Raw genomic sequence first — 25,528 nt, 5'->3', positions numbered from 1 at the left:
AAATCTGGCCCTCTGGTAGAGAGGACATTTTTTTGTGGCCCTCTCTATCATCAAAGTTGCCCATCCCTGCTCTTTCGTGTCAACGTGAAGAAAAATGAAATAAATTCAAGCTTCTTCATAAACCTTATGTGTATTCACTTTTTGCATATAAAGTTATGGGGAACATCTACATAAACCTTATGTTTATTCAAGTTACCTATAAAGTTGAGGGGAACTGCTACATAAACCTATATGTGTTGATAGAATTGTTACGTATAAAGGGGACTCTACATAAAACGTAATGTTTTAAGCTGAGATGTGGACTGCAGCAGGCTACAGCAAATGCAAATAGATTTAAGTACAGTTACTTGTACAAAAGAAGAATTTCTACCAGCTGTTCTGTGCAACGCTAATAGAAACTCACATCATATTAATATAATTCAAAGACTATTAGACGGAGGTTTATTAAGGGTGGATATGAAACATGCACTGCATCTTTTTTTGCATCAAACCTGATGTGAAAGCAAACAGACTTTCATCATTTTGAGGCCATTTACACCTGGCGTTAACATGCGTTTTCTGCCATCAGATTGCAATCAGATTGTATTTTATCACTTCAGCCTGATTCCATTTACACCTGGTGTTAACATGCATTTTCTGCAATCTGATTGCAATCAGATTGCAGAAATGGTTGTCCTCTCAATCCGCATAAAGTTGTTGTATCCAGATTCAGAGGACACATTGCATTTACACTTGTGTTCAATGTGTACACAATGCATCCTTGACCACCTCCGGAGGTGGTTTGGCCGATCAGATTGCAATCCTTCTTCAATGCGTTTTGGGGGTGTTTACACCTGGCATTTCAAGTGATAAAACACAATCTGATTGCAATCTGATCACAGAAAACGCATGTTAACGCCAGGTGTAAATGGCCTCATTGTCTCAACTAGGTGCACGGCTACTGCATCTGGAAGTGCTTGGCTCAGCACTGTGGACCTTTTAGGTAAAAGGAAAACTCTTACTGGACTTTGGAGAAATGATGTCATACGAGTACAAAGCCAATCACATTTCAAGGAATGTGTCCATTCACATATTTCTGATACAGAGCGGCTCTGCTCACTGCTGTGGCGTCATTGTCAAATAAAGCGCCATTATGTAGCTCAACCAACAAAACCCTGCATCTCAAATAACGCAGGCAGTTATGGGTGGCACATTGTTAAACGACAGTGTTTGAGTTGTCAAGTAGTCAGCTGGGTATTTGATTCAACCTGTACATGCAGACTGGGACTATATATCAATCTAAATGCGAATGTTGCTGAACAGTGTTGATCCATAAGTGTTGAGCCCAGAAACCCATAGATGTCTGTATGCACTGGCCCTCAGTAAATCCACAGTAATATCACACCGTGAGTAGATACTTGATATGAATCAACCATGCAGAATGTGAACAGACAGAAGGACAGGCCTGTTATGGAAGGCCTAGGTGTGGTCTGCTCAGTGGTCATAGCCTGTGCGACACTGACTATTGTGTTTGTGACAATAGACCACTGTGGCTCCAGTCTCAGTTTATGCTCTCGCCATAGCAGAGACAGATCAAGGTGCCTTCCAAAATCTCGACACACAAATAGCTGTTGCTATTTTAGTTCATGTAAGTTTCAGTTGATTAATTAATTTGGTACCAACGGGCCCTAGATTTAGTCCTTTGTCAGCAGAGAAAGTTGGGTTTGGAGAGCTCTGCTGACTAAGCACTGGCGAAATAGGATGTTCATGTTGTAAAATTAATAGTGGGATGTATGGCAAATAGCTGAATGATAAAGACCGAAACTGATGTACAAAGGAGTTTGGGTGGCACTGGCACATGTAGTTTATGGAGAAGCAAGGCCCTTCTCTGGAAACAATCATAACACAGAGGCAGAGGCAGGATGACAGTGACATATATGTAAAGTATATGCACATATAAATACAAACATACATACATTCATACACACAGCAGGGGGGCTGCCCCCTCACACAATCAGGCTCGTATGCTGGTGGAGGAAAAACAGCAAAAAGAGAAGCGAAAAACATACAGTGTGTGAGTAGAGCAGGAAACAAAGAGTAAAAAAAAAGAGAGGCTGATTTGTTTGGCTTTTAAACAGGTGTCAGTCTTTCATATTGGCCTGTGGCATATTGGTATCTGTGATGTAAGTATAGTCCAAGGAAGCCATTGATTTAAAGGTTTCTCTATGTTTGCTCTGTGTGGGGGCTGTCCTCCCTCAGTTGCTGATTGGTGGCTTGGCTTACTAGCCCCTCCCCTTCACAGCAGGCAGCAGCCGCCGCTCTTCTTGCGCTTGCGAACCTGCAGCGCCGCCCTGGTGGCCATCTCAAACACCTCCCGCACACCGTCCTTGGTCTTGGCCGAGCACTCCAGGTAGCCAAAGGAACTGATGCGGTTGGCCATGTCTCTGCCCTCGTCTGGCTTCACTGCCTCCTGGAGGTGTCAAGTACAGGTTACAAGTGGGTTATTATTGCACTGGATATATAGACATTATGAGAGAGACCTATAGAGACACTGCATGAAATAGGCCACGCCCATCACGCGGGAAATCGCTCCGTTCACTCCCATTCACCAGCGTAATTTTCCTTGAATTAAACATTCAGCCCACCACACGTTGTGTGGTGGGCTGCGCAGACAACAAATTAAAAAAATCGCCAATTAAAGTTTTTTTGTACTCCCGAGCAAAACAAGGAAGCCATTTTGAATTCGCGAGAAGAAAATGTGGATTTAGCTGTCAAGGAAGTAAGTTGGAGTGTTCATCTTCCATATATATATATATATATATATATATATATATGATCTTTGTGTGCAACTACGTGACATAGGAGAACGCCAGCGCGCCTGATGCCATCTGTCTGATGTTACACTAGTGTTATTTTCATTAATTTAAACATGCCTAAAAGCTCATGTCATAGTATTTCACTTCAGGCCACTGTAAGGGACACTGCTCCAAGCCAACGGAGTTCATTTTCTCGATGTACCTTTCCCTCTCCGTTGGAGGAAGTGTACTGAAATAATCTTTTGACATTATCTAAAAAGAAAACTGTCCAAATCCCTGTAAAACCCTGGAAAACTATTTCTATCCGACGAGTTCCTCCGTTCGCCCCGGTTTGTTTTGCTAGCTGCAGTCATCAGGCAGTGTGCTTCCTTGTATTTTCCCCCCATCTTGGGCGTGGCTTCTGAATGATGACGCGTTTTGCAGTGTCTCTATGGGTTTCAGTGACCTTACAAAGACCCGATTAGTTTTGGGTTTAAGATGCTGTAAGTGTTATGTTTATGGTAAAATAATTATGGTAAATAGATCTATATTCCGACAGCAATCACTGATATATATATAGAGTTTTGGTCAGTAACATGGGTCTCCCAGTCCCTCTGCTTTGTGGTAAATAGAAGAGAAACATTTCTGGTATCCCACCCCCCTTTATCCAATCAGGAGAGAGAACTCCACAAAGAGGACTGAGTCAACACGGTTCTCATTCCCAAGTAGTCAAATACTGCCACTTTGGGTTGGTGTTCAGGATTTACCTGACATTTGCCAGACATGAACTCCATACCGCCCCCATCTGGCAGCGTCAGGTTAGTTCAGGATTGCACCACCAACCCAAAGCGTCACCATTTGACTACTTGAGAATGAGAACCGTGTTGGACTCAATCCTTCCTCCTTGCATCCAGAAACACACCTGTTTCATCTTGGCCAGCTCCCTGCGTGTGTGCTCATCATTCCTCAGATCCTTCTTGTTCCCCACCAGAATGATCGGGACGTTGGGACAAAAATGCTTTACTTCAGGCGTCCATTTCTCTGGAATGTTCTCTACAAGAGGAGAAAGACACAAAGCTCTGAGTCAATCCACTTGATCATCCAACTACTTGGTACTGTACAATCTCCACAGTTTTGCCCTACAAGGAGAATTGGGAGCCCCCTTGCCAGCCACTGTGGAGACGTAAACATTGAGGAGTCACTGACCCCCTGGCTGATACTTGGCCCAGGCCTGCAAGCCAAAAGCAGCACTGTTGTTTTCTCTGGAAGGAGATGCCATGCTGAGATAGAGGAAGAATGGCAGCCATGGCGTGGCCCAATCAAAACACTGGGTCTGGAGTTTTAGAGAACGAGACATCTTTCTTCACTGGTTTGACATGAATTATTGGGAGGACCAAGAACACGCAGATCCAAGCCAGAAATACACGTTAAGATATTCACCGTTTAGCTTCCAGAAAACGCCGCCGCCGCCTCCAGTTCCACAGGGGAAAGAGCAGCCAAGTTCTATTGTGGAAGTTTGTTCTCTGTTGCGTTCTTGTTTATCCCTCTTTACATTATTGGAAACAACTTAACTAGATGGTACCAAACTAAACTAAACCAGATGAGGTTCTTTACAGGAATTATATTCTGCAGAACATAAGAATAATACAGCACTGCACAATGATACATATCTCAGTATGCCACATGATGATATAGTAAATCAATATATAACAACACTTTTGCTGTCTACACAGGCCTTGACTGGCTCTTTCCCAATGAACACTACAGAGCACTGAACTGTAACTGCCTCTCATACCAACTGCCTTCTGATATTATTGTATATCAGTGCTGTGTGCAGATCCTGCTTTTTTCTTCTTCTTTTCTTTTCCCTTTTGGATAGTGGATCTAATCCATATAACCTTATGTACTTTGTACTTCTCACTTTATGCAAACATCAATAAAAACCTGTAACCTATCTAAACCAATCAACAATTATCATCAATATGCAACAGTGCGTCTTCATTTCTTAACAAATAATTGTATTGGGGTAGCCTGGCTCCAGACCTTCGAAGCCAAGCCCACTCCACAGTTGTGAATTTGGCTCTTCTTGGTCTGGAATCGCCATGTGCAAACGCCTTTTCTCCGGTTGAAAATCCATTGACGGGCGCTGATTGGCTAACGCTGTTGTCAGTCAGTCTTGCCTGCGAGAGATCGCTGCCTGCTGGAGCTTTATCTGTGTGGGCGGGGAGTAATGTTACGGCGGCCGCGGTAAGTGAAGCCCTGCTCGACCAGCCACCCAAGGAAATGTCCCGGCGCAGCCTGGCCTAGCGGAGCTGTTGATAGCTAGGGGGATGTTGATAGATCTTGCTTCTAGCTTGCTTGTTAGGTCCAAGTCACGTTTTTCATCAATGGTAAAATTCGTCTTGACAATCCGTTGCTCGTTGATATAATTGTTTTACAACTGCCAAATGTAGTAGCCAAAGTAGAGATGCCTGCTGCGTCTGTTTATGTTATGCATGACTACTACTAGTGCAATGCTCTCTAATGATGAAGACCGAAGACCGCCCCCACATACATTAGAAACGCTCTGAAGTGAGTGCAATCTCAGACGAAGAGGAAATGAGTTTATGAATTGACGATGCAGTGTGAATATCAGGCTAGTATTGGGGCACTGCAACAATTAAACATAGTTAAAAACGGCGCAATATCGCCGTTTGGAAGGCCTGCAAATGAGCCAGCATTGCCTTTTTACACAGAAAGTGCTTTTAGACATCGAGCTGGCTTTCCGCATGCAAAATAGGCAGTGATGCTGTGATGCTCCATCGTTGTCATGGAGATGTGAACAGCTGCTGACTGACAGAACAGAGGGAGTATCCTCACCTGACGACCACGACTCACTACAGACGCTACAGAGGGATTTATCAGACGCACACTAAAGAAGAAAAAGAAACTTGGGGAAGCTGCTGCGGGCGTATTGGGAGAAAAACAGCGATAGAGAGGTCGTCTGACAGGTCGTTAAGCTCATGTTTGTTAATTTAGCCTACTAATGTCAACATAAATAGCCTACTTATAACCTACTTACTCATAAACTGTAGGCACGGAGAATTCCTCCTGGCCTTCATGTTGCAGTCATGATCACATCACTTTTTGCCTTTCCTTAGGCTATAAATGCACAGGAACACTACAACAGTTGTTTTTCGTAAGTGAACGCACAACAGGTGAGACTGCAGTTGATTGATTTTTCCCCCATTCCTTTGATTCCACTGTTTGATTGAATTATATGCTTTGGTTAACTTATTTCTGATAGTAGAGCTTCAATCTGGAGCTGGTTTCCTCTCAGTCCTCCTGTCAAACAAACTTTGACTTGTTACTACCTCCACTGGCGGAAGGAAATGACACACCACTGTATCCTTGTGACTTTTAAACAGGAGGCGTGGCATCGTGATGATGATGCTGCAGCGACCCCGGCGTTCACAGGCTGATGTAACACGGGCTCGTTCACAGGCTGTGTAACACAGGCTCGTTCACAGGCTGTGTAACACAGGCTCGTTCACAGGCTGTGTAACACAGGCTCGTTCACAGGCTGTGTAACACGGGCTCGCTCACAGGCTGTGTAACACAGGCTCGTTCACAGGCTGTGTAACACAGGCTCGTTCACAGGCTGTGTAACACAGGCTCGTTCACAGGCTGTGTAACACAGGCTCGTTCACAGGCTGATGTAACACGGGCTCGTTCACAGGCTGTGTAACACGGGCTCGTTCACAGGCTGTGTAACACAGGCTCGTTCACAGGCTGTGTAACACGGGCTCGTTCGTCTCTCCAGCCTCACCTAAACTGTCAGGGCTGTCGATGGAGAAGCACATGAGGATGACATCAGTGTCGGGGTAGGAGAGAGGCCTCAGTCTGTCGTAGTCCTCCTGACCTGCCGTATCCCACAACGCCAGCTCCACCTGAGAGGGGGGAAAGGAGGACAACAATAAACAAAGTGAAGCGGCCGCAAGCACAGAGTCCCATAATGAAGCTTGAGATAAGGCCAACTATTCTCTGAGGGAGCGAGAGGAAAGAGAATTAAGAGGAAATAAATGGAGACAGACTACCTGGAGGAGAGGACGGAAAAAAGAGAGGGATTTAGAATGAATCTACCCCCGCTAGAAGGCCTATAAAGCAAACTCCCCAGAGCTGGAGATGAGTCCCCCAGCCTCTCCTTTGGCTGTCCATTCAAATTGTTAGCAGTCCCTGAGAGGCTGCAGCTGACCTGCTCTACATGAAAGACTCTGTAGGGATGTGTTAAGCACAGCTGGCCTCCATGAGTCCTGTTCTGTGCAGCATGACATCATGATGTTGCTGTGGCTGACTGCAGCATGACATCATGATGTTGCTGTGGCTGACTGCAGCATGACATCATGATGTTGCTGTGGCTGACAGCAGCATGACATCATGATGTTGTGGTGGCTGACTGCAGCATGACATCATGATGTTGTGGTGGCTGACTGCAGCATGACATCATGATGTTGCTGTGGCTGACAGCAGCATGACATCATGATGTTGTGGTGGCTGACTGCAGCATGACATCATGATGTTGCTGTGGCTGACAGCAGCATGACAGCATGATGTTGCTGTGGCTGACTGCAGCATGACATCATGATGTTGCTGTGGCTGACTGCAGCATGACATCATGATGTTGCTGTGGCTGACAGCAGCATGACATCATGATGTTGTGGTGGCTGACTGCAGCATGACATCATGATGTTGCTGTGGCTGACAGCAGCATGACATCATGATGTTGTGGTGGCTGACTGCAGCATGACATCATGATGTTGCTGTGGCTGACTGTAGCATGACATCATGATGTTGCTATGGCTGACTGCAGCATGACATCATGATGTTGTGGTGGCTGACTGCAGCATGACATCATGATGTTGTGGTGGCTGACTGTAGTATGACATCATGATGTTGTGGTGGCTGACTGCAGCATGACATCATGATGTTGTGGTGGCTGTCTGCAGCCATGACATCATGATGTTGCTGTGGCTGACTGCAGCCATGACATCATGATGTTGCTGTGGCTGACAGCAGCATGACATCATGATGTTGCTGTGGCTGACTGCAGCCATGACATCATGATGTTGTGGTGGCTGACTGCAGCATGACATCATGATGTTGCTGTGGCTGACTGCAGCATGACATCATGATGTTGCTGTGGCTGACTGCAGCATGACATCATGATGTTGCTGTGGCTGACTGCAGCATGACATCATGATGTTGCTGTGGCTGACTGCAGCATGACAGCATGATGTTGCTGTGGCTGACTGCAGCATGACATCATGATGTTGCTGTGGCTGACTGCAGCATGACATCATGATGTTGCTGTGGCTGACTGCAGCATGACATCATGATGTTGCTGTGGCTGACTGCAGCATGACATCATGATGTTGCTGTGGCTGACTGCAGCATGACACCATGATGTTGTGGTGGCTGTGCAGCATGACATCATGATGTTGCTGTGGCTGACTGCAGCATGACATCATGATGTTGCTGTGGCTGACTGCAGCATGACATCATGATGTTGTGGTGGCTGACTGCAGCATGACATCATGATGTTGCTGTGGCTGACTGCAGCATGACATCATGATGTTGTGGTGGCTGACTGAACATTTCGAGTGAATGCAGTCTCCTGGTTGAACCGTGATTTTGCACAGCCAAGCTAGTTGGTCACCTGGCAAGACTGGCTTACTGATGGCAGCCACCGTGCCTGCTCACAGGTGCCCGCCCTCCCCCCGCTCCTGGTACGGCTTTCCCTATGGGAATATGAGCTGTACCACATCCTCTTGTCTGGGAACATGAGGAAAGCCGGACCATGACGGAGCCTGGTCTCCACTTTTTTCCTGCCCGCTGCCCCTCCATTCTCTCACCACTAGGTGTCTCACAGGAGTCAGGAATCATCTATAGTCCAATTTGTGCAGCCAGTCTCTGCTTCTGAGCTCATGTTCTCCTTCTGGGCTCTCTACAGCAGTGGTTGTCAAAGTGGGGTCCGTGGACCCCCATGGGGGCCTTTGCGGGGGTTCCAGGGGGTCCCCAACAAAAAAAGGGGAATCATTTATTTTCACTATAATTCAAATCATAAGTAACACGATGACAGAATGTATGACTATTTTGGTCATGGGTTTCATACACATTCTGTAATAAAACATCTAAAAGCAAAACCCGTCACCCTCTTTGCTTAGCGTAGACTGTAGACTGACTGGCAAAAGCTGAAGGGGCAATGCAAACACCAGTGGCTTCAGAATCAAAGATAGTGAGTGGGGCAGTAGAAAGCTGAACAACAATGTAGGAATGTTGTGAAATATTGCACCTCACCAAGTGCATGCATAGACACTGGTCCTGGGCCAAAATGTCAGAGATTTGATCCAAGATTTTGTAGCGCAGTACAGGAAACAGGAGCAGGAAATAAGGCATTAGTCATGAGGTAGAAGAGGGGGGGTGCCTCTTTGCACAGGAAGCCAGAGATGATCCATTTCCTGTTGTTGGCTAGAGGTCTACACAGGACTAAAAAGACCAAAGTTTTTTTTTTTTTTTTTAACCATGTCCACTTAACTCATCCCTCTCCATCACAGTGGTTTTCAACCATGAGCCTCAAGGCTCGAGAGTAAGCAGGTTGACCAACCAACCACGACACCAGACGCCATTTCACCGATAGAGACACTGCATGAAATAGGCCATGCCCATCATGGGGGAAAGCTCTCCATTCACTTCCAAACACCAGCGTCATTTTCCTTGAATTAAACATAGCTAAAAGCTGTTGTGTGGTGGGCTGCGCAGACAACAAATCGCCAATTAAAATGTTTTTTTGTACTCCCGAGCAAAACAAGGGAGTCATTGAGAATTGGTGAGAAGAAAAATGTGGATCTAACTGTCAAGGAAGTAAGTTGGAGTGTTCATCTTCCGTATATATGATCTTTGTGTGCAACACGTGACATAGGAGAACACCAGGATGGGGGGGGGGGGTTGTTTCCCCCCATTTTGGGCGTGGTTTCTGAACTCTGGTTGATGGTATGCAAATTCAGCTGCCGTAGGATTTGGTAGACCTGGAAACCTTCATGTCCTTCTCGTCTCAGCAGCACATGGTTGAGACCCACTGCTCTTAACTCCACCCCTCTCTTTCCTCCAGAGTCCAAGTTCAAGAGGATCAAATCGTTACTCTGGTCATTCAGTTAAAAATATTACATACAGCTTATATCATCCCTCTCCGGATTGGAAAAAAAAACGATCCTTCTCCGTCAGGTCATGGCTGTGGGGAGGGAGAGTGGCACTCTGGTGCACTCTCTATGACTCTGTCCCTCTGGGAGACGGTTGGTGACACGTGCTATGAAAGATTTTAAATATAAAGACAGCAGATTGGGGGCCCGGCTGCATTGCACCTGCCCAGAAAATCATTAGCTTTAGCATGTCTAGCCACAAAACGGCTCATCCGATTCCTCAGAAACTGGAAGAGCAGGAAACCGGCTGGGAGACTATTTGGAGGGAGTAGCCTTGTGTCTGTCATCGTGCCGATAGGGGGGAGCAGGCGGTATGGACCAAGGTGAGCTCATTTCCTTGACACACTTCCCTAGGAAGATGTCTGTCCTCTATAGTGTCTTCTGTGTCTGTCCTCTATAGTGTATTCTGTGTCTGTCCTCTATAGTGTATTCTGTGTCTGTCCTCTATAGTGTATTCTGTGTCTGTCCTCTATAGTGTATTCTGTGTCTGTCCTCTATAGTGTCTTCTGTGTCTGTCCTCTATAGTGTCTGTCCTCTATAGTGTCTTCTGTGTCTGTCCTCTATAGTGTATTCTGTGTCTGTCCTCTATAGTGTCTTCTGTGTCTGTCCTCTATAGTGTATTCTGTGTCTGTCCTCTATAGTGTATTCTGTGTCTGTCCTCTATAGTGTATTCTGTGTCTGTCCTCTATAGTGTATTCTGTGTCTGTCCTCTATAGTGTATTCTGTGTCTGTCCTCTATAGTGTATTCTGTGTCTGTCCTCTATAGTGTATTCTGTGTCTGTCCTCTATAGTGTATTCTGTATAGAGTAGCGCAGGGATGACGTATTTTTGTAGGCTTTATCCAGAAATCGCTGCTATTTGGTTCTTCAGTGGAAAAGTCTATGGGGGTTTTAGATTTCACTTAAATGCATAAAATAAGGTATGTGGTTAACAAAGGTTTATGGGAATGCGACTTTGGGTTCAGCATGATACTCTTCACAAACGTCAATAACCTTTATGCCTTTTGAAAGGTTTTATAAAAATCGCATACAAAAAAACGCATTTACGTTCCAAAAGTCATGAAAGTTATTCACGTTTGTGAAGATTATCATGCAGAACCCAGATTCACGTTCCCATACACTTTTGTTAACCACAGACCTTATTTTATGCATTTAAGGGAAACCCCCATGTTAAATCCCATTAGACTTTTCCACTGAAGAACCCGGAAGTCTACTTCCTGACTCATTCCTGCGGCTCTCTATAGCCTATATAACATGTCATGATGTGACCGCTCTATTTACCCCCCTTCCTCTTCCCCCGTCTCATGTTCTTTCTTTTTGGTATTGTGTTGTGTTAAGTCTTTCTTTTCTTTGTCTAAGTGTTCATATTGTCTTGTATGTTAATCTGTCTGTTTCTTTAATAAACACGATGCGTGCTTTAAGAAATGTAGTGTGTCCACATAGAACTGCCTTTTCTAAGGGAGGGGGGAGGGGGGGAATTCATGTAATCCACGTACCTGTTTGCTATCAACCTCAATGTCAGCGATGTAGTTCTCGAACACGGTGGGCACGTAGACCTCTGGGAACTGGTCCTTACTGAAGACGATCAGCAGGCACGTCTTCCCGCACGCACCATCCCCCACGATCACCAACTTCTTCCTGATGGCTGCCATCTACAAACAAACGCAAAACACTTTGATTCGATTTTGGATCGTCAAGATTGTTGTCCCAACCCTACAGATTGTAGGTTTGGGAGGTTGTAGAAAATGCACCAAACCAGTCACATTCCATCAAAATCACCCCCAGGCTGTGAAGTAAGCAGTGCTGGTTTAGCACATTAGGCTACGTGTAGCCTGCGTTAGCACACACGCTAACCGCAACCCCAAGAGAACTAGCTCCCTTGGCGGAGCTGGTTAACAACATGCCTTTATATTGGGGAGTGAGTTTAACCAACTTACTGTCTGCCACTCGGGACTCATAGGACTCATATTTCACTCGGTTATATACATACAAGCAACTACGGGCTCAATACGCCACTGAGCTCAGCCACAGACGATGACGTTGCGGCAGCTGTAGGTCGCCGCTCTCTCTCTCTCTCTCTCCATTCACTCTCGACCACGCTCTCTCTCTCACTTATGGAGCCAGAGAGGGAGGGGCTTTGACTACACCGGGGAGGTCACAACAGACATCCCGTGCCCTGACGGATGGACACTGGTCACTTATAGAAGTGGCTGCACCGCTTGACTAGCAGTGAACTGAGTGCCAATTCAAGAGGGCAGGGAGGAGACAAAGGAGCGAGAGAATGAAACAAAAGAATAGAAGGAGTGAGACAGACTGGGGCAGGACGAGGTGAGAGTGAGACAGACTGGGGCAGGACGAGGTGAGATATCCAAGTCTTTCTCAGAGCCGCACCCTCTTCCCTTTCCTGGGCCGTGTCCTGTGTGTGTGAGGTGGAAAACACGAGTGGAGCAGAGAGAGAGTTGGGCGCTGGCCTGGAAAAGCACCGGCATCAGAGTCCTGGGAGCGCTGCAACCCCACGCAGGCAGGCAGGCAGGCAGGCAGGCAGGCAGGCAGGCAGACAGGCAGACAGACAGGCAGGCAGACAGACAGAGAGACAGGCAGACAGACAGACAGGCAGACAGACAGAGAGACAGACAGACAGAGAGACAGACAGACAGACAAGACAGGCAGACAGACAGAGAGACAGAGAGACAGGCAGACAGACAGACAGACAGACAGGCAGGCAGGCAGACAGGCAGGCAGGCAGACAGACAGGCAGACAGGCCCAGGATGCAATGCTCTACATAGTGCTGCCCAGTGCCCACACAGGGCGTCTCGCACACAAACGCCTCGAAATGTCCCCCTCATTGACTGTGTCCGCTTGGCCTAGTAATTCACAGCTCCTAGCCTCCTACAGCAGAGGTTCTCTAATGTTTTTCAGCCAAGGACAAGATAGAAAATATACCGGGGACCCCCTCATTCTGATTTGTGATTTTGGGCTAAATTTAATTGTTTCCATGGTAACGTGCTTGACATTTAAATTGATAGGTTTGTTAGATTAGAATGTAATCCATGAACCATTTTAGATTTAAAGCATAACATATTTTCATTGAACTATGAAGCTTTTGCAAAAAAAAAATAGTTTTATTTTTATTTTCCTGAAAACATTTTGCGGACCCCCTGTCAAAGTGCTATGGACCCCTGGGGGTCCCCGGACCCCCATTTGAGAACCACTGTCTACAGGTTTGGCTTGACACCCTCCCTTGTATTGCACACTATTCTCTCCCATTCTTTTTCCTTGTGAGGCTGAGTGAAAGGTGTGCATGATGTGAGTGAGATCTGGCTCACCACAGAAAGATATGGCCACACACACACGGATCAATAGCCATCTCCCGCAAGCTGACAATGATGTGGAGAATGCAGGAGGTGATGAGACAACCGCCTGGCTGACTGCCAACAGCATCAGTGTGGACCACAGATCTCTACCTACCTAGACCAACACTGCAGACTGCCAACAGCATCAGCGATCTCTACCTACCTAGACCAACACTGCAGACTGCCAACAGCATCAGTATGGACCACAGATCTCAGCCTACCTAGACCAACACTGCAGACTGCCAACAGCATCAGTGTGGACCACAGATCTCTACCTACCTAGACCAACACTGCAGACTGCCAACAGCATCAGTGTGGACCACAGATCTCTACCTACCTAGACCAACACTGCAGACTGCCAACAGCATCAGCGATCTCTACCTACCTAGACCAACACTGCAGACTGCCAACAGCATCAGCGATCTCTACCTACCTAGACCAACACTGCAGACTGCCAACAGCATCAGCGATCTCTACCTACCTAGACCAACACTGCAGACTGCCAACAGCATCAGCGATCTCTACCTACCTAGACCAACACTGCAGACTGCAACAGCATCAGCGATCTCTACCTACCTAGACCAACACTGCAGACTGCCAACAGCATCAGTGTGTGGACCACAGATCTCAGCCTACCTAGACCAACACTGCAGACTGCAACAGCATCAGCGATCTCTACCTACCTAGACCAACACTGCAGACTGCCAACAGCATCAATGTGGACCACAGATCTCTACCTACCTAGACCAACACTGCAGACTGCCAACAGCATCAGTATGGACCACAGATCTCAGCCTACCTAGACCAACACTGCAAGACATAAGCCTGGGAGCATGACTGCTCAGGAATGGAGAATTTCAGACCCCTCGTTTCAAAAGGGGGCATGAAGTAATTTAGGACTTTCTGTTCCAAAACACTGGTGTGTGGAGAACGGGCCAGGAAGTTTGAAAGCAGGAAATCTTCAGCACCTGGCAAAGTAACAACCCTATCAAAGCCTTAATGGGAGTCATTCCGTGCTATGGGATTAGGAAAATAAAATACTTATTGCACCTTTAGGGAATAAATAAATAGTCTCCGGGTGAGCTCACTGAAACTGCGTTGAGGCCCTTTTTACACCAAATTCTATAGTCTATTCTGTGCGTCATAAGGAAAACAGACAGTGGTGCAGTGCAGAGATACTTTAGACGTATGTTGGAGACACCGCCCCTTCCCCCCTGCCATGTACCAAAGGATGACCCAGTTGTATGCTAGAGAATAAAAGTGCATGTTGTGGATTCTCTCCATCCTGCACTGCACTCAGTCATTGACCTTCACTCACTGCACTGTCGTAGTCAAGTCACTGTTTGTCGAGTCTCGAGTCCCCAGTGTTCAAGGCCAAGTCACCAAAGAAAGAAGAGTCCGGAGTTACTGAACATGAGCGTGAATCCACATGTAGAGTGGAACACACGTGCCACTGCCTGCCCTTGCATGAAATGTATAATTAATAATAATATTATAGCTGTCAATATCTTATTCCACATTATTATATTATATTATATTTATTATAGCTGTCAATATCTTATGCCACATTATTAGGGCACAATTACAAAAAAAAAGTCTTATCAGTTAACAAGTCTGAGTCCGAAACTCTGATTCCGAATGCATGAAAGGTCGAGTCCAAATCCAACTGTGAGGCATTCAGTGCTCATGTCCAAGTTGAGTCACGAGTCGTGGAAATGAGCCCAGGACTCCGACTCGACTAAAACAACTGACTCATTGTACGAACAGCCACCATTTTAACAACAAGGAAGGAATAAAAAGACAATTCCTCCGTTTGCTTTTCTCTCCCACACACGAAATCAGGCCAGCGTTGGTTTGTCTCTGGAGAGACTGAGAGCCACCTGTTCTCTGTGATAGCAGGCTGCTGCTCAACTCCATACATCATACTGTCAACACACACACACACACACACACACACACACACACACACACACACACACACACACACACACACACACACACCTTGAGAGAACAGAGCTAGTGTTGCATGTGTAGCATGCTAACATGATGCAGCTTGTTATGATGCTAGCTCTCACAGCATGTTGCTAATGTGATGGTGACAGCACATTGTGCTTAGCAGGGCTAATGGCCCCCTCCCTCTGTGTGTGTGTGTGTGTGTGTGTGTGTGTGTGTGTGTGTGTGTGTGTGTGTGTGTGTGTGTGTGTGTGTGTGTGTGTGTCAGTACAAAGGAACTTCATGGAGGGCACAGAGAGGCTCCAAAGACTTCCTATCCAAGAAAGTCATTTTGTCATTTATACTTTTCTACTCTACTACTCTCTTACACTCTTACACAACGCTATTGTGTCGTTTCTTCCAGAAACGACACAATAGCGTTTCCTTCACACCGTTTCCTTCACACCTTCTGCATGACGTCATTTCGTAATCGTCTTTCCTGTTTTAAACAAGGAAGAGAGTATGCCTACCGCAGTCATTTAAGACTTGCCAAAAAGCTGTTTTCAAGCGAAAAAAAACCCCAAACTGTTTTAAAGTTTTAATATTTGTCGGGTGAGAACGTAACATATACAGTATGTGACCAGTTTATCAGAATAACGCCTATTAGAAATCTTTAACGAGCAGCGAGGACCGGGAGTCCGCTGAGTGTGCTATCTGTCAAACCCTACTGTAGGCTACTGGCAGTGAGAAAACACTGTCCACGTGCTTTTGTAACTAACGTTAAATGCCGACCGGGTACAGCCATCGGCTCCTCGCAGCAGTAACGTTATGAACATGTAACTGAAGTTGGCCGCAGTGTAGCTTCTGAATGTTGCCAAACTTCATTCATAGTTCATACTGACGTTTTATTTTGAAAATGGTTGCCAACTCGCGCATGGCTATGGCGTAATCGTGTGTGTCGCGTGTGCAGGCACGTCAGAGTTCCTGAAATGAGCCGTCTCAAGCGATTACACGGCGCCCTCAGCGGGAAGCGTCACCAAGAATTTCACTCTGGAGGGTGGTTTCAAAATGTGTCGTTTCCTAAGCCCAAATTCGCCGTCGCCGTCTAAAATTCTAAAAGGCACTAACGATACAATAATTCCCCGTCACCATAGGAAACCGTCCTCGTGTAAAGTAATTTTGTCATTTCTACTTTTCTCCCCTCTCTCTTACACTGTTCCGGCGTTGGTGTCTCCCCCTAGGGGTCAATTCAAACAAGCTGTCCGATTCAGAAAGCAGGAGGGGAATTGCCAGGGCGGTAAGGCCACAATCTGAATGGTGGGCCACTGTACATGTAGACACACGTGCACACTGCCCTCCCAGACAGACAGGTCACATGACTTTACCCATACGCACACGGCCCTCCCAGAGAGACAGGTCACATGACTTTACCCATACGCACACGGCCCTCCCAGAGAGACAGGTCACATGACTTCACCCATACGCACACGGCCCTCCCAGAGAGACAGGTCACATGACTACGCATGAGCGTGTGTTTGTGATTTGGCACGTCGCCACGCTGTGGATACTGGGAAATGCTGTTGCATAATGCTTGACCCCATATGGGGGAGCAAAAGGGCAAAGTTCTCATTCCTGGCTCTGTAACACAGACACTCCTTTCAGCACTCACTCACTCACACGCGTACGCGTACACACACACACACACACACACACACACACACACACACACACACACACACACACACACACACACACACACACACACACACACACACACACACACTTCAGAAGTTGAATTTGAAGTTCAGCATTAATACATTTGTCATTTTTTGTCTTAGATTTACCTTTGTGTGTTATTGCAATATAAAACTACATAATTGAGAATCCATTCTAGATTCTGGAATTCGAGAATCGATTCTGGAATCGGATCGTGACCCCAGGAATCGGAATCGGATCGGATCGTGGCTTAGCCGGATCGGAGCACCCCTACCCATTAATATTTTTCGTTTATAGCATTCTTTTATTTATCGCAGGTCATATCGTCATCGCAATATTGAACAGTGTTTTCGCACATCGCAGCTTTTCCTCATATCGTGCAGCCCTACTATACAGTGCACTATGGGTTCTTCTTACCACGGCAGCAGCAGAGACTGTCAGATAATGGCAGGATGACAATGTAAATAGTGTGGTACATACTGTAGGGGTGAAATTAGGGTTTTCTCAAAAGCACACGAGTAGTAATGAATAAATGAGTAGGAAAGTGAGGCAAACAGCCCGACTCTGATCCCTCTTTTCAAATAGACCTTATTCGATTGACGTCACTCACGTACGGGCACGCCCACCGCCGCCATGTTCTCCACATAGCGGCACGCTGCAGCTCTTAAGTGACAGCCTATGTGAGAGCAGCATTTATAGGAAGCTAGCCGCCGTTAGCGTTACCTGTATCGTTCCAATTGTGTTCGGATGGTGACCTGCGTTACACACGGCTGTAGTAATGACAGCAATAAAGTCTGCGTGGTTTGTTTCTATCTCTACCGTCCACAGACGTGAAGGGAGCGAGACGGAGGATACGTCAGCAGCACAGGAGATGTGTGGATAGTTAGGAGAGACAGGTGAAACTTTCTGACAGCTCCTCACAGCAAAGTCTGTTCACCTCGTTTTTTCTTTTGTTTATTATTACAGGCATTAACGGCAGCATACAAACAACAACTCTGGGGTTTTTATTGCCGTCATCACCATCGCTATTTTGTAATGGAACAGAAACGACAATAAGGCCGTTACTATAGTTGTCAGCTGCAGGACGGTGTGTCAACAATATGGCGCGGTCCGGGGTTAGCGAATAAGGTCTATAGGAACTAATCATCTGACACGTGTTCTACTTTAGATGATGTATGAGCAGGAAGCCGGCGTTGTCAAAGACTATTCATTGACTGTTAGTAACTCAAGTATTGACACTTTGATTGGTAAAGGCAGTTAGGATGACTAACATTGGGTCACTGAAAGGTCACACACAGGTCACACACAACCCTGTTCAAGTGTGTGTGTGTGTGTGCACGAGCGTGTTTAAGCGTAGGAGGACATATAAGCTATGAGGAATGTCTCACCCACTTCCAACTCCCTCTCCCCCTAAACACACAATGTCCCCCATCAGCCTTTTCCATCTCACACACACACACACACACACACACTTCAAGTGTTATGCATGAATCCATTAAATCAGCCCACTCCCACCATAAAGATGTACACATGCACGTGTGTGTGTATGCATGTGGGTGTGTGTGTCTGCATGCACGTGAGAGTGTGAGTGTGTGTGTGTGTGTGTGTGTGTGTGTGTGTGTGAGAGAGAAAGTTCACCTATACTGCAGGAAGCAGTCCTGTACGTCTAAGCTTATTTACACTTGTAGCCTGAGGTGTGTGCTAAGCTCTGATGGAGCTGATGTTGCTACATATAGCAGCGCTAACAGGAAGTGTATCCGGATCTAACAGGATGTGTATTCAGTGAAAATGGACCCAAGCTGTCCCACTCTTACTAGAAGCCCAAAAAGACATGGCTGGGCTTTATAGACAGTAATTGGGGTGTCTATGATCCAAGACATTTTCACATAGATAAATCCATTTAGCTAATCTCGTCTCCAGGGATGCAAAGTCATGGACAGTGAAACAGCTGACAGATAGCAGGGCAGACACAAAATCATTTTAAGTTCCCTATTTTGGGATTTTTAAAAAAAGGTGAAGGGGGGGCACGGTGGCGCAGTGGTAGCGCTGTCGCCTCACAGCAAGAAGGTCCTGGGTTCGATTCCCGCCTGGGACGCTGTGGGCGCTGAGGGTGTGTCCCCGTCCCCGTGTCAGCAGTGCCCACTGCCCAGGTGGGCTCCTTCCTTTCTGTGCGGAGCTTGCATGTTCTCCCTGTGCTCTCCTGGGGTCTCCTTCAGATAGGAACCCCCTGCTAAAAACATGAACCTTAACCCTAACCCTAAAAAAAAGGTGACTGTCACCTAAAGGTGACTAGTTTGCAGCCATGCTCATCACTCAGTGATATAACATTATGTCATACCTGTTCATTAAAGCCATTACAGTTGCTGCTGTAAAACACCTGGGTACAAATGCAATACAGGAGAAAAACAAGAGAAAACCTGGGAAGTTTGCACGGCACGCTCGGCTGTCACAGCACCAGCACTCCCAGGCATCAATATTTATCATTGAAAAAACAAGGAACGCCAGCACGCTATGAATGTCCTTTCAGGGTTTTTATTCCATCATCGAGACCATACAACGGACGTTTCAGCCAACGGGCCTTCTTCAGCGTTGTCACGAGTGTGTTTGATCAATATTTATCATGACTACTAGGTCACCCGTTGTCTAGGGCTTCCGGCGAATGCTGAGCCGTGACCATACTGTGAAACGGCTGCCAAGCGGCCTTTTTCACAGCAGCCATTTTGTGTCTAAAAGGCAGGGTAAACACAGGTGCAACCAAAACATTAATAAGGGCCCTAGCACTGGAACACCTAAATGGATTAGAAGTTGGAAACCCTCGTTAATGTTTTGGTTGCCCCTAGGGCTGCCCCCTCCAGGTCGATTGGTCGATTGTTTGGTCGACGTGCTCTTGGTCGACGAGATTCATGTTGGTCGAACAATCGCTGCCGCTGGTGTCAATAATTTCATAGGAGAAATTCAATTTCATAAAAATAAAAGAGATCCGGAACGAAGTAACGTGCCGCGGGAAGCAAGTTGCATCACAGACCTTTTCTAGAAGCACACAGGGTCCCAGATATTTGAGAACCTTTTAAGCGCATTGGTTCTCAGGGACCTGAGTCTCTCCATCTGTAGAACAGAGATCATGTCCATCAGCCACACTCGAAAAGAAGGTGAAGAAGAGAACTTCCATTCCTTCAGAATAAGTCTTTTGGCGACAGTTGTCCCCAGTGTCAGAGACTGTTGCACAGCTGTAGGGAAGTCCAGAGAGGACTCAGAGCAGCCGAAGATGGCGAGTCCTGCCTCGGGCTGTAGGGTTATTTTGTAAGCTGAATCATGCACGTTTGAAAGGAATGATTCACAGTCTTTCACTTTCACTTTCAATTCATGAGAACATTATGTGAATCCTTGCTGTCAAACTTGCATGATTCATGTACTTTCTCTTGAATTGAAAGTGAAAGAACGCTGGTTGGAAGGGGCCCCTTGGAATTTTTGCCTAGGGCCCCAACAGACTCTAGAATCACCACTGGCTGCAAATAGCTTTTATTTATAATTATCAGCTATCAGGTATAGTGTGCTCAGTAGTCAGTACACTGCACAAAAGAAGAAAAAAGTACACTGCAAAAAATGAAAACAAAAAAAGTAAGTACACTGCAAATACTTTTTTTTTTAGACCCTGTTTCGACCAATCGATTGGTCGGAGTTGTGGTCGATTCTGAAAACAAAAGACTGCTACAACCAGATACACTGTAACGCACTAACGCTTCAGTCATCGTAACGCACCGCCCATCTGCAGTATGGATCAACATTCGAGGGGAAGTTGGCAAACTCTAAAAACGTAAATAGACAGAATCTTCACCCACTTTTGATTGACAGTCAGCATTACCAATCAGTGGAAGGATGTGACACCCTGAGGCAGCGTTCACACCCAAAGAAGAACGCTATGAAAATCATGTTGAGGGCACTTCCATTCTGCACAAAACACAGCGCACGGAGCGTTTTTTCTGTGCTCCGTTTGTTTTCCCCTGTAGTCGCGTGGAGTACAGATCAGAACACAACGACCACAAGGACGGTAGCCAGCTAGTTTTGTCTGTTTGATGTCAACATGAAAGCCAGATTATTGCTAATTCTAGCAGCAGCAGAGGTTGAAAATCCCCCGGGAGGAGAAAAGGTAGGAAGAGTGAAAAAGACGAACAGGGCGCTTTTCCTCAATGTTCAACTTTTCTCAGCTTTAAAAAGCCCACAGCGCTCCTCCAAAAACAACAGACGCCACCAGCACTGAAACGCCAGGTGCGTTCATTAAAAGAGGAGCACGTCTAGTGCATCCTTACATAGAGAATGAATTGCAGAAAGACGCTGGCAGCTCCAAAAACGCGTTTGGTCTGAATGTAGCCTGACACAGCAAACTTCAGCAACAGAAAATCCAAAAACAAAGACATTGCAGTTTCCGACGGTAGAACTTATACTGAAAATGTTGTAAATTTCGGGTTTTAGTCCCGTTTCATCCTGGGTTTGGGGCAGAAATTCTTCAAGTTCGGATCTGGCTTAAATTCTAAAAGATGAAGACAACCTGGAGAGAGAGAGAGAGAGAGAGAGAGAGAGAGAGAGAGAGAGAGAGAGAGAGAGAGAGAGCTGCTGGCTGGCTGGTAGTAGGATCCAGGAAGATGAAAGCGGTCCGAGTCAGAGAACCTGGCTGGAGCCTGAAATAGGCCAGAGCCATTGAGACTCCCCCGGGCCGGTTTATCACAGTGTGCAGCCGGGCTCAGAGCAGAGCAGCGGGACCAAAGAGAATATAAATATCACAGAGATGCATCCCTCCCTTCATCCACCCCCGAGCCGTCACTGCACTTCAAACTGACAGAGATGGAGGGAACGAGAATGCGAGAGCAGGAGCACTGCAGCACGAGCAACAGATGTGGAGAAACTCAAAACATCTCTAAGTTGGTAGTGTTTGATTGGGGGGGGGGGGGGGCTACTCAAGATTTGGGGAGGAAATGATGACTGTTTTTTTCCTCTCTTCCAAGTCCTAAGAAGGCTGTTGCTACAAGAGCTAGCGGCTAGCGCACAGACGCCCCCCCCCCCCCCCCCCCCCGCACACACACACACAGCCCTAGTTGGATCAGTGAGAGCGCGGACTGGATTGTGCCTCGTTTCTCACCCTCTCTTTTTCTCTCATCCCACCCTCTGTTGCCTTCCTCTCTCTCTCCATCTGTTCTGCCTGTCCTCCTGCAGGTTACCGTCCTCAGTCTGTCCCAGTCTCATCTTCCCACCTCCGCTCTCTGCCTTCCTTCCTCTCTCTCTCCCTCTGTTCTGCCTGTCCTCCTGCAGGTTACCGTCCTCAGTCTGTCTCAGTCTCATCCCATCCTCCCACCTCCGCTCCCTCTTCCTGTGTTGCAGTGTGATGTCACCACCAGGGAGCTAATATTCCGTATCCTTAGGGTGCTGCACTCCTCCTTTCCTTCTGAGACACACACATGCACACACGCTTGATTATGACAAAAATACTATTCACGATTATTTTGACTGATATTGAGATCACGATTATTTAACTCATTGACTTTGGCAACATCATGCATTTATTGAACTTGGGGGGGAAAACACGTCTTTTTAACACTGGAAAAACAGAAAAACAGAAGAAGAAATCAATTAAAATGAAAGTAAAAGAAAATATAAATAGGCTAACTAAAATAAATATATATATGAAAAATTAGTTTTATCTCGATTATCTTGTTTTCATAATTGTGGGAAGCCGAAAATGTAATTGAAATTAAACTTGATTAATTGCAGGTGCCTAATTGGACACAGGCTCGACAGAGTCCACACCATGTTGCTCTGATCCATCTGTGCTTACAAACAAGGGAGGGGTTAGGAAGTTGCTGCAAATATAGTTGGGAGAGATGTGAAGCTTTGTAAATGCTTCAGACTTTAAGGATGGCCTCAAACTGCCAGTATTACCAGCCGCACAGGAAACGCACCATTTCCTTGTGTGGAGTAAGAAAAGGACTGCGTTTTTCCTCTGGGTTTTCTTGTCTGCATGCTCGTCTGTATCCTACACACACTCCATTTGCCATCCATCAGTTGCCTGGAAAACAGAGCAGTCTATGCTTGGAATTTCCCTATCTTCACTGCGTAACGTAGACTGCTGTCAAGTGTCCCATGTGACCATGACACATTGGAAGACCTCACCAGACTAATGTAGGCGTAGGGCCATATGAAATCTGCTTTACTTTTTCCCAAATTAATTTAGGAGATATATATATATATATATATATATATATATAAATAAAAGAGGCCGACTAATACTGGATTTTTAGGGCCGATACCGCGATATTAGGGAGTAAAAAAATCCGATATTGATATATCGGCCGATATTCTTATATTATATATACACACATTATATTACACAATGTTTTTGCAATGATCCCTCAACTATCAAACACTTGACAAAGATATGACTTGATGTGACTTAATATGATATGAGATGAGATATGTATGAGATATGTAATGTAGGCAGGATATTTTACAGTCAGTTTTGAAGTCAATGCAAGTGGTGAGCGGGGGGAGGGCAGTGCCGAGCGAGGCGCTGAGGAACAGAGAGTGCTTCTGGTGTGACCGCTTTAGCGTGGCGCGCTGCTTCTGCATAGCGCCTGGTGTGAACCGAGGCTGAAGACGTTGGGTCTGACCACGTGAGACTAGGGGGGGTACCCAGGAAAATGATGAATTGTTCAAACTTAATCATTAGTTAAAAGAGTAAACACAGTTAGAATGTAATGTAATGTAGAAGAATGATTGCTACAGTATGCTGCTAGTTTGTTATCTACCTACAATTATGCAGATACTGGTTACGTAATTCTGGACAAAATCATATCCATCAGTAAAAAGTATGATCAGATTTGGGTCAGAGAGACACAATCTCATCAAATGGGTCCTTAAAGAATCAGTGATTGTGGATCCCCTCCACGTGTCCTTCCGCTGCACTGTGTGCCACAACCAGGTAACATTGCCAGTTCTATCCATTACCTGTGTGAATTGCTTGGTCAGCAGTCAGCTGTTCCTCCACAATGACATCATATTGTATGCTCTCAGGTGGTGGTAATAACACAAACACACACACACACACACACACACACACACACACACACACACAGTAGCATCGTCTTTTATATAGTCTCCGGTGTGTGACTGCAATTTCAATGTAGCAACTGAGATTGGAGCGGGCAAGCTGATGATGCCCCCAACAAAATAGTTTTGCAGGTTTCACTTTGACACAATCAAAGGGAATTAGTCCAAATAGAAGCGGACATGCCGAGACAAGGACTTGGTAAAGCTGCGAGGGTCGAGGGTTCTGCTCAGTGACCGAGGAGCAGCAGAGCAGATAAAGGGTGTGGTGACTCGGAAGGAAGGAATGTCTTGGGGACAGAAAAATGCTTCATCAAAATGCCGCCTGGGCAGGCTTCTCTGGACCACTTGGACACATTAAAGAGGTTACTCGTTAACTAAATATTGCTTTTGCATCCTATATCATTCCCCCCAAAAAAAACTCCGGGTGCAGCCGAAACGCCTCGAATACCATCGATTCTACCGACCAAACTGGTTTCCAAACAGAAAGAGATTAGAAACTTTTTTTTACGACGAGGAAGGGTTGGTTCGGTTTCCCCCAACAACCGTCACCCAGACAATGATTTTCTCTTCATGTGTCTTATTTGCACAAAAACACAGCTGGGTTAGTTCGGTTTGGAGCCCCATCCCTGCAACAAGCTGATAGGAGGGGAGAAACAGGTGTGTCCCCCAGTTTATGTTACTTTCCTCAAACCGCGAGCGGCCCATACATGTAGCCTACATTGCGACAATTTAATTGGAATACTACAAAACAAGTACTAGGTTCCAACTCAGTCTTTATAGCCAATGTTATGCTGCGACGCGTTACCACCAACTACTTCTCACGCAAAGCTCGAAACTCACTTTATAAAGTAATACAGCTTTAAAATAACAATAAAGGGGGAGTTTACAAAATGGGTTTTCTCACCTCTCCCGACGTGTGCTTTCAAAATACCAAAGAACTCCGTCTTTCCTCCTGCCGCCCTTCCCTATGTTGCAGCTCTGATCAGGGCGTGAGTGCGGCTGAGGGAGAAACACATACTGAAGACCTTCCCATTATGCTGCCTTCACTGTCTCCTCGTAAACTCCCCCTTTTTCTTCTTCTTCTTATGCTGCCTTCAGGGTGTCCTCATGAATTCCCCTTCTTCTTTTCTTCTTCTTTTCTTCTTCTACTTCTTCTTCTTCAGTGTACAGGCGGTTGACATCATTGGAATTGACTTGCTCTAAGCATGTAAATGACTATTTTTTGTGATAACTTTGCTTTTCTTTGAGTGGCTGAGGATGGATAAGCATGAGGCCGCACGATACGATACTCTCACGATACTTAGGTCACAATACAATAGTATTGCAATCCAAAAAAAAAATCTGTTTCAACATCTGTTTTATCTAACATGATAACGTTTCCAGTCTGTTCATCTCACTTCAGTCATCTTTATTGCAGCAA

The 25,528-nt window shown here is 46.0% G+C and overlaps 1 protein-coding gene across 1 annotated transcript; it reads right to left on the bottom strand.

The window, feature by feature from the left end:
* Nucleotides 1–474: 474 nt before the first annotated feature.
* Nucleotides 475–25,102, bottom strand: LOC310781712 (rho-related GTP-binding protein RhoA-D-like). The gene is made up of 5 exons (XM_083642314.1): nucleotides 25,013–25,102; nucleotides 11,505–11,660; nucleotides 6,583–6,703; nucleotides 3,697–3,827; nucleotides 475–2,449 (listed from the first exon to the last, which is right to left on the bottom strand). The coding sequence occupies exons 2-5, from the start codon at nucleotides 11,658–11,660 to the stop codon at nucleotides 2,276–2,278; spliced, it is 582 nt and encodes a 193-aa protein (XP_083498440.1). The 5' UTR covers nucleotides 25,013–25,102; the 3' UTR covers nucleotides 475–2,275.
* Nucleotides 25,103–25,528: the final 426 nt, after the last annotated feature.

This window comes from Poromitra crassiceps (genome assembly GCF_964638095.1).
Source record: "Poromitra crassiceps genome assembly, chromosome: 8".
In the NCBI taxonomy this organism is placed as follows: Eukaryota; Metazoa; Chordata; class Actinopteri; order Beryciformes; family Melamphaidae; genus Poromitra; species Poromitra crassiceps.
This window is presented reverse-complemented; position numbering and strand designations above follow the sequence as displayed.

What these genes read in the sequence shown, in the direction of transcription:
- LOC310781712 (XM_083642314.1), bottom strand. Translation starts at nt 11,660, where the DNA reads ATGGCAGCCATCAGGAAGAAGTTGGTGATCGTGGGGGATGGTGCGTGC. An exon ending in TTGAGGTTGATAGCAAACAG is followed by an intron (nt 6,704 to 11,504) that starts GTACGTGGATTA and finishes CCCCCCTCTCAG; the next exon opens with GTGGAGCTGGCGTTGTGGGA. An exon ending in AGCTGGCCAAGATGAAACAG is followed by an intron (nt 2,450 to 3,696) that starts GTGTGTTTCTGG and finishes TGACACCTCCAG; the next exon opens with GAGGCAGTGAAGCCAGACGA.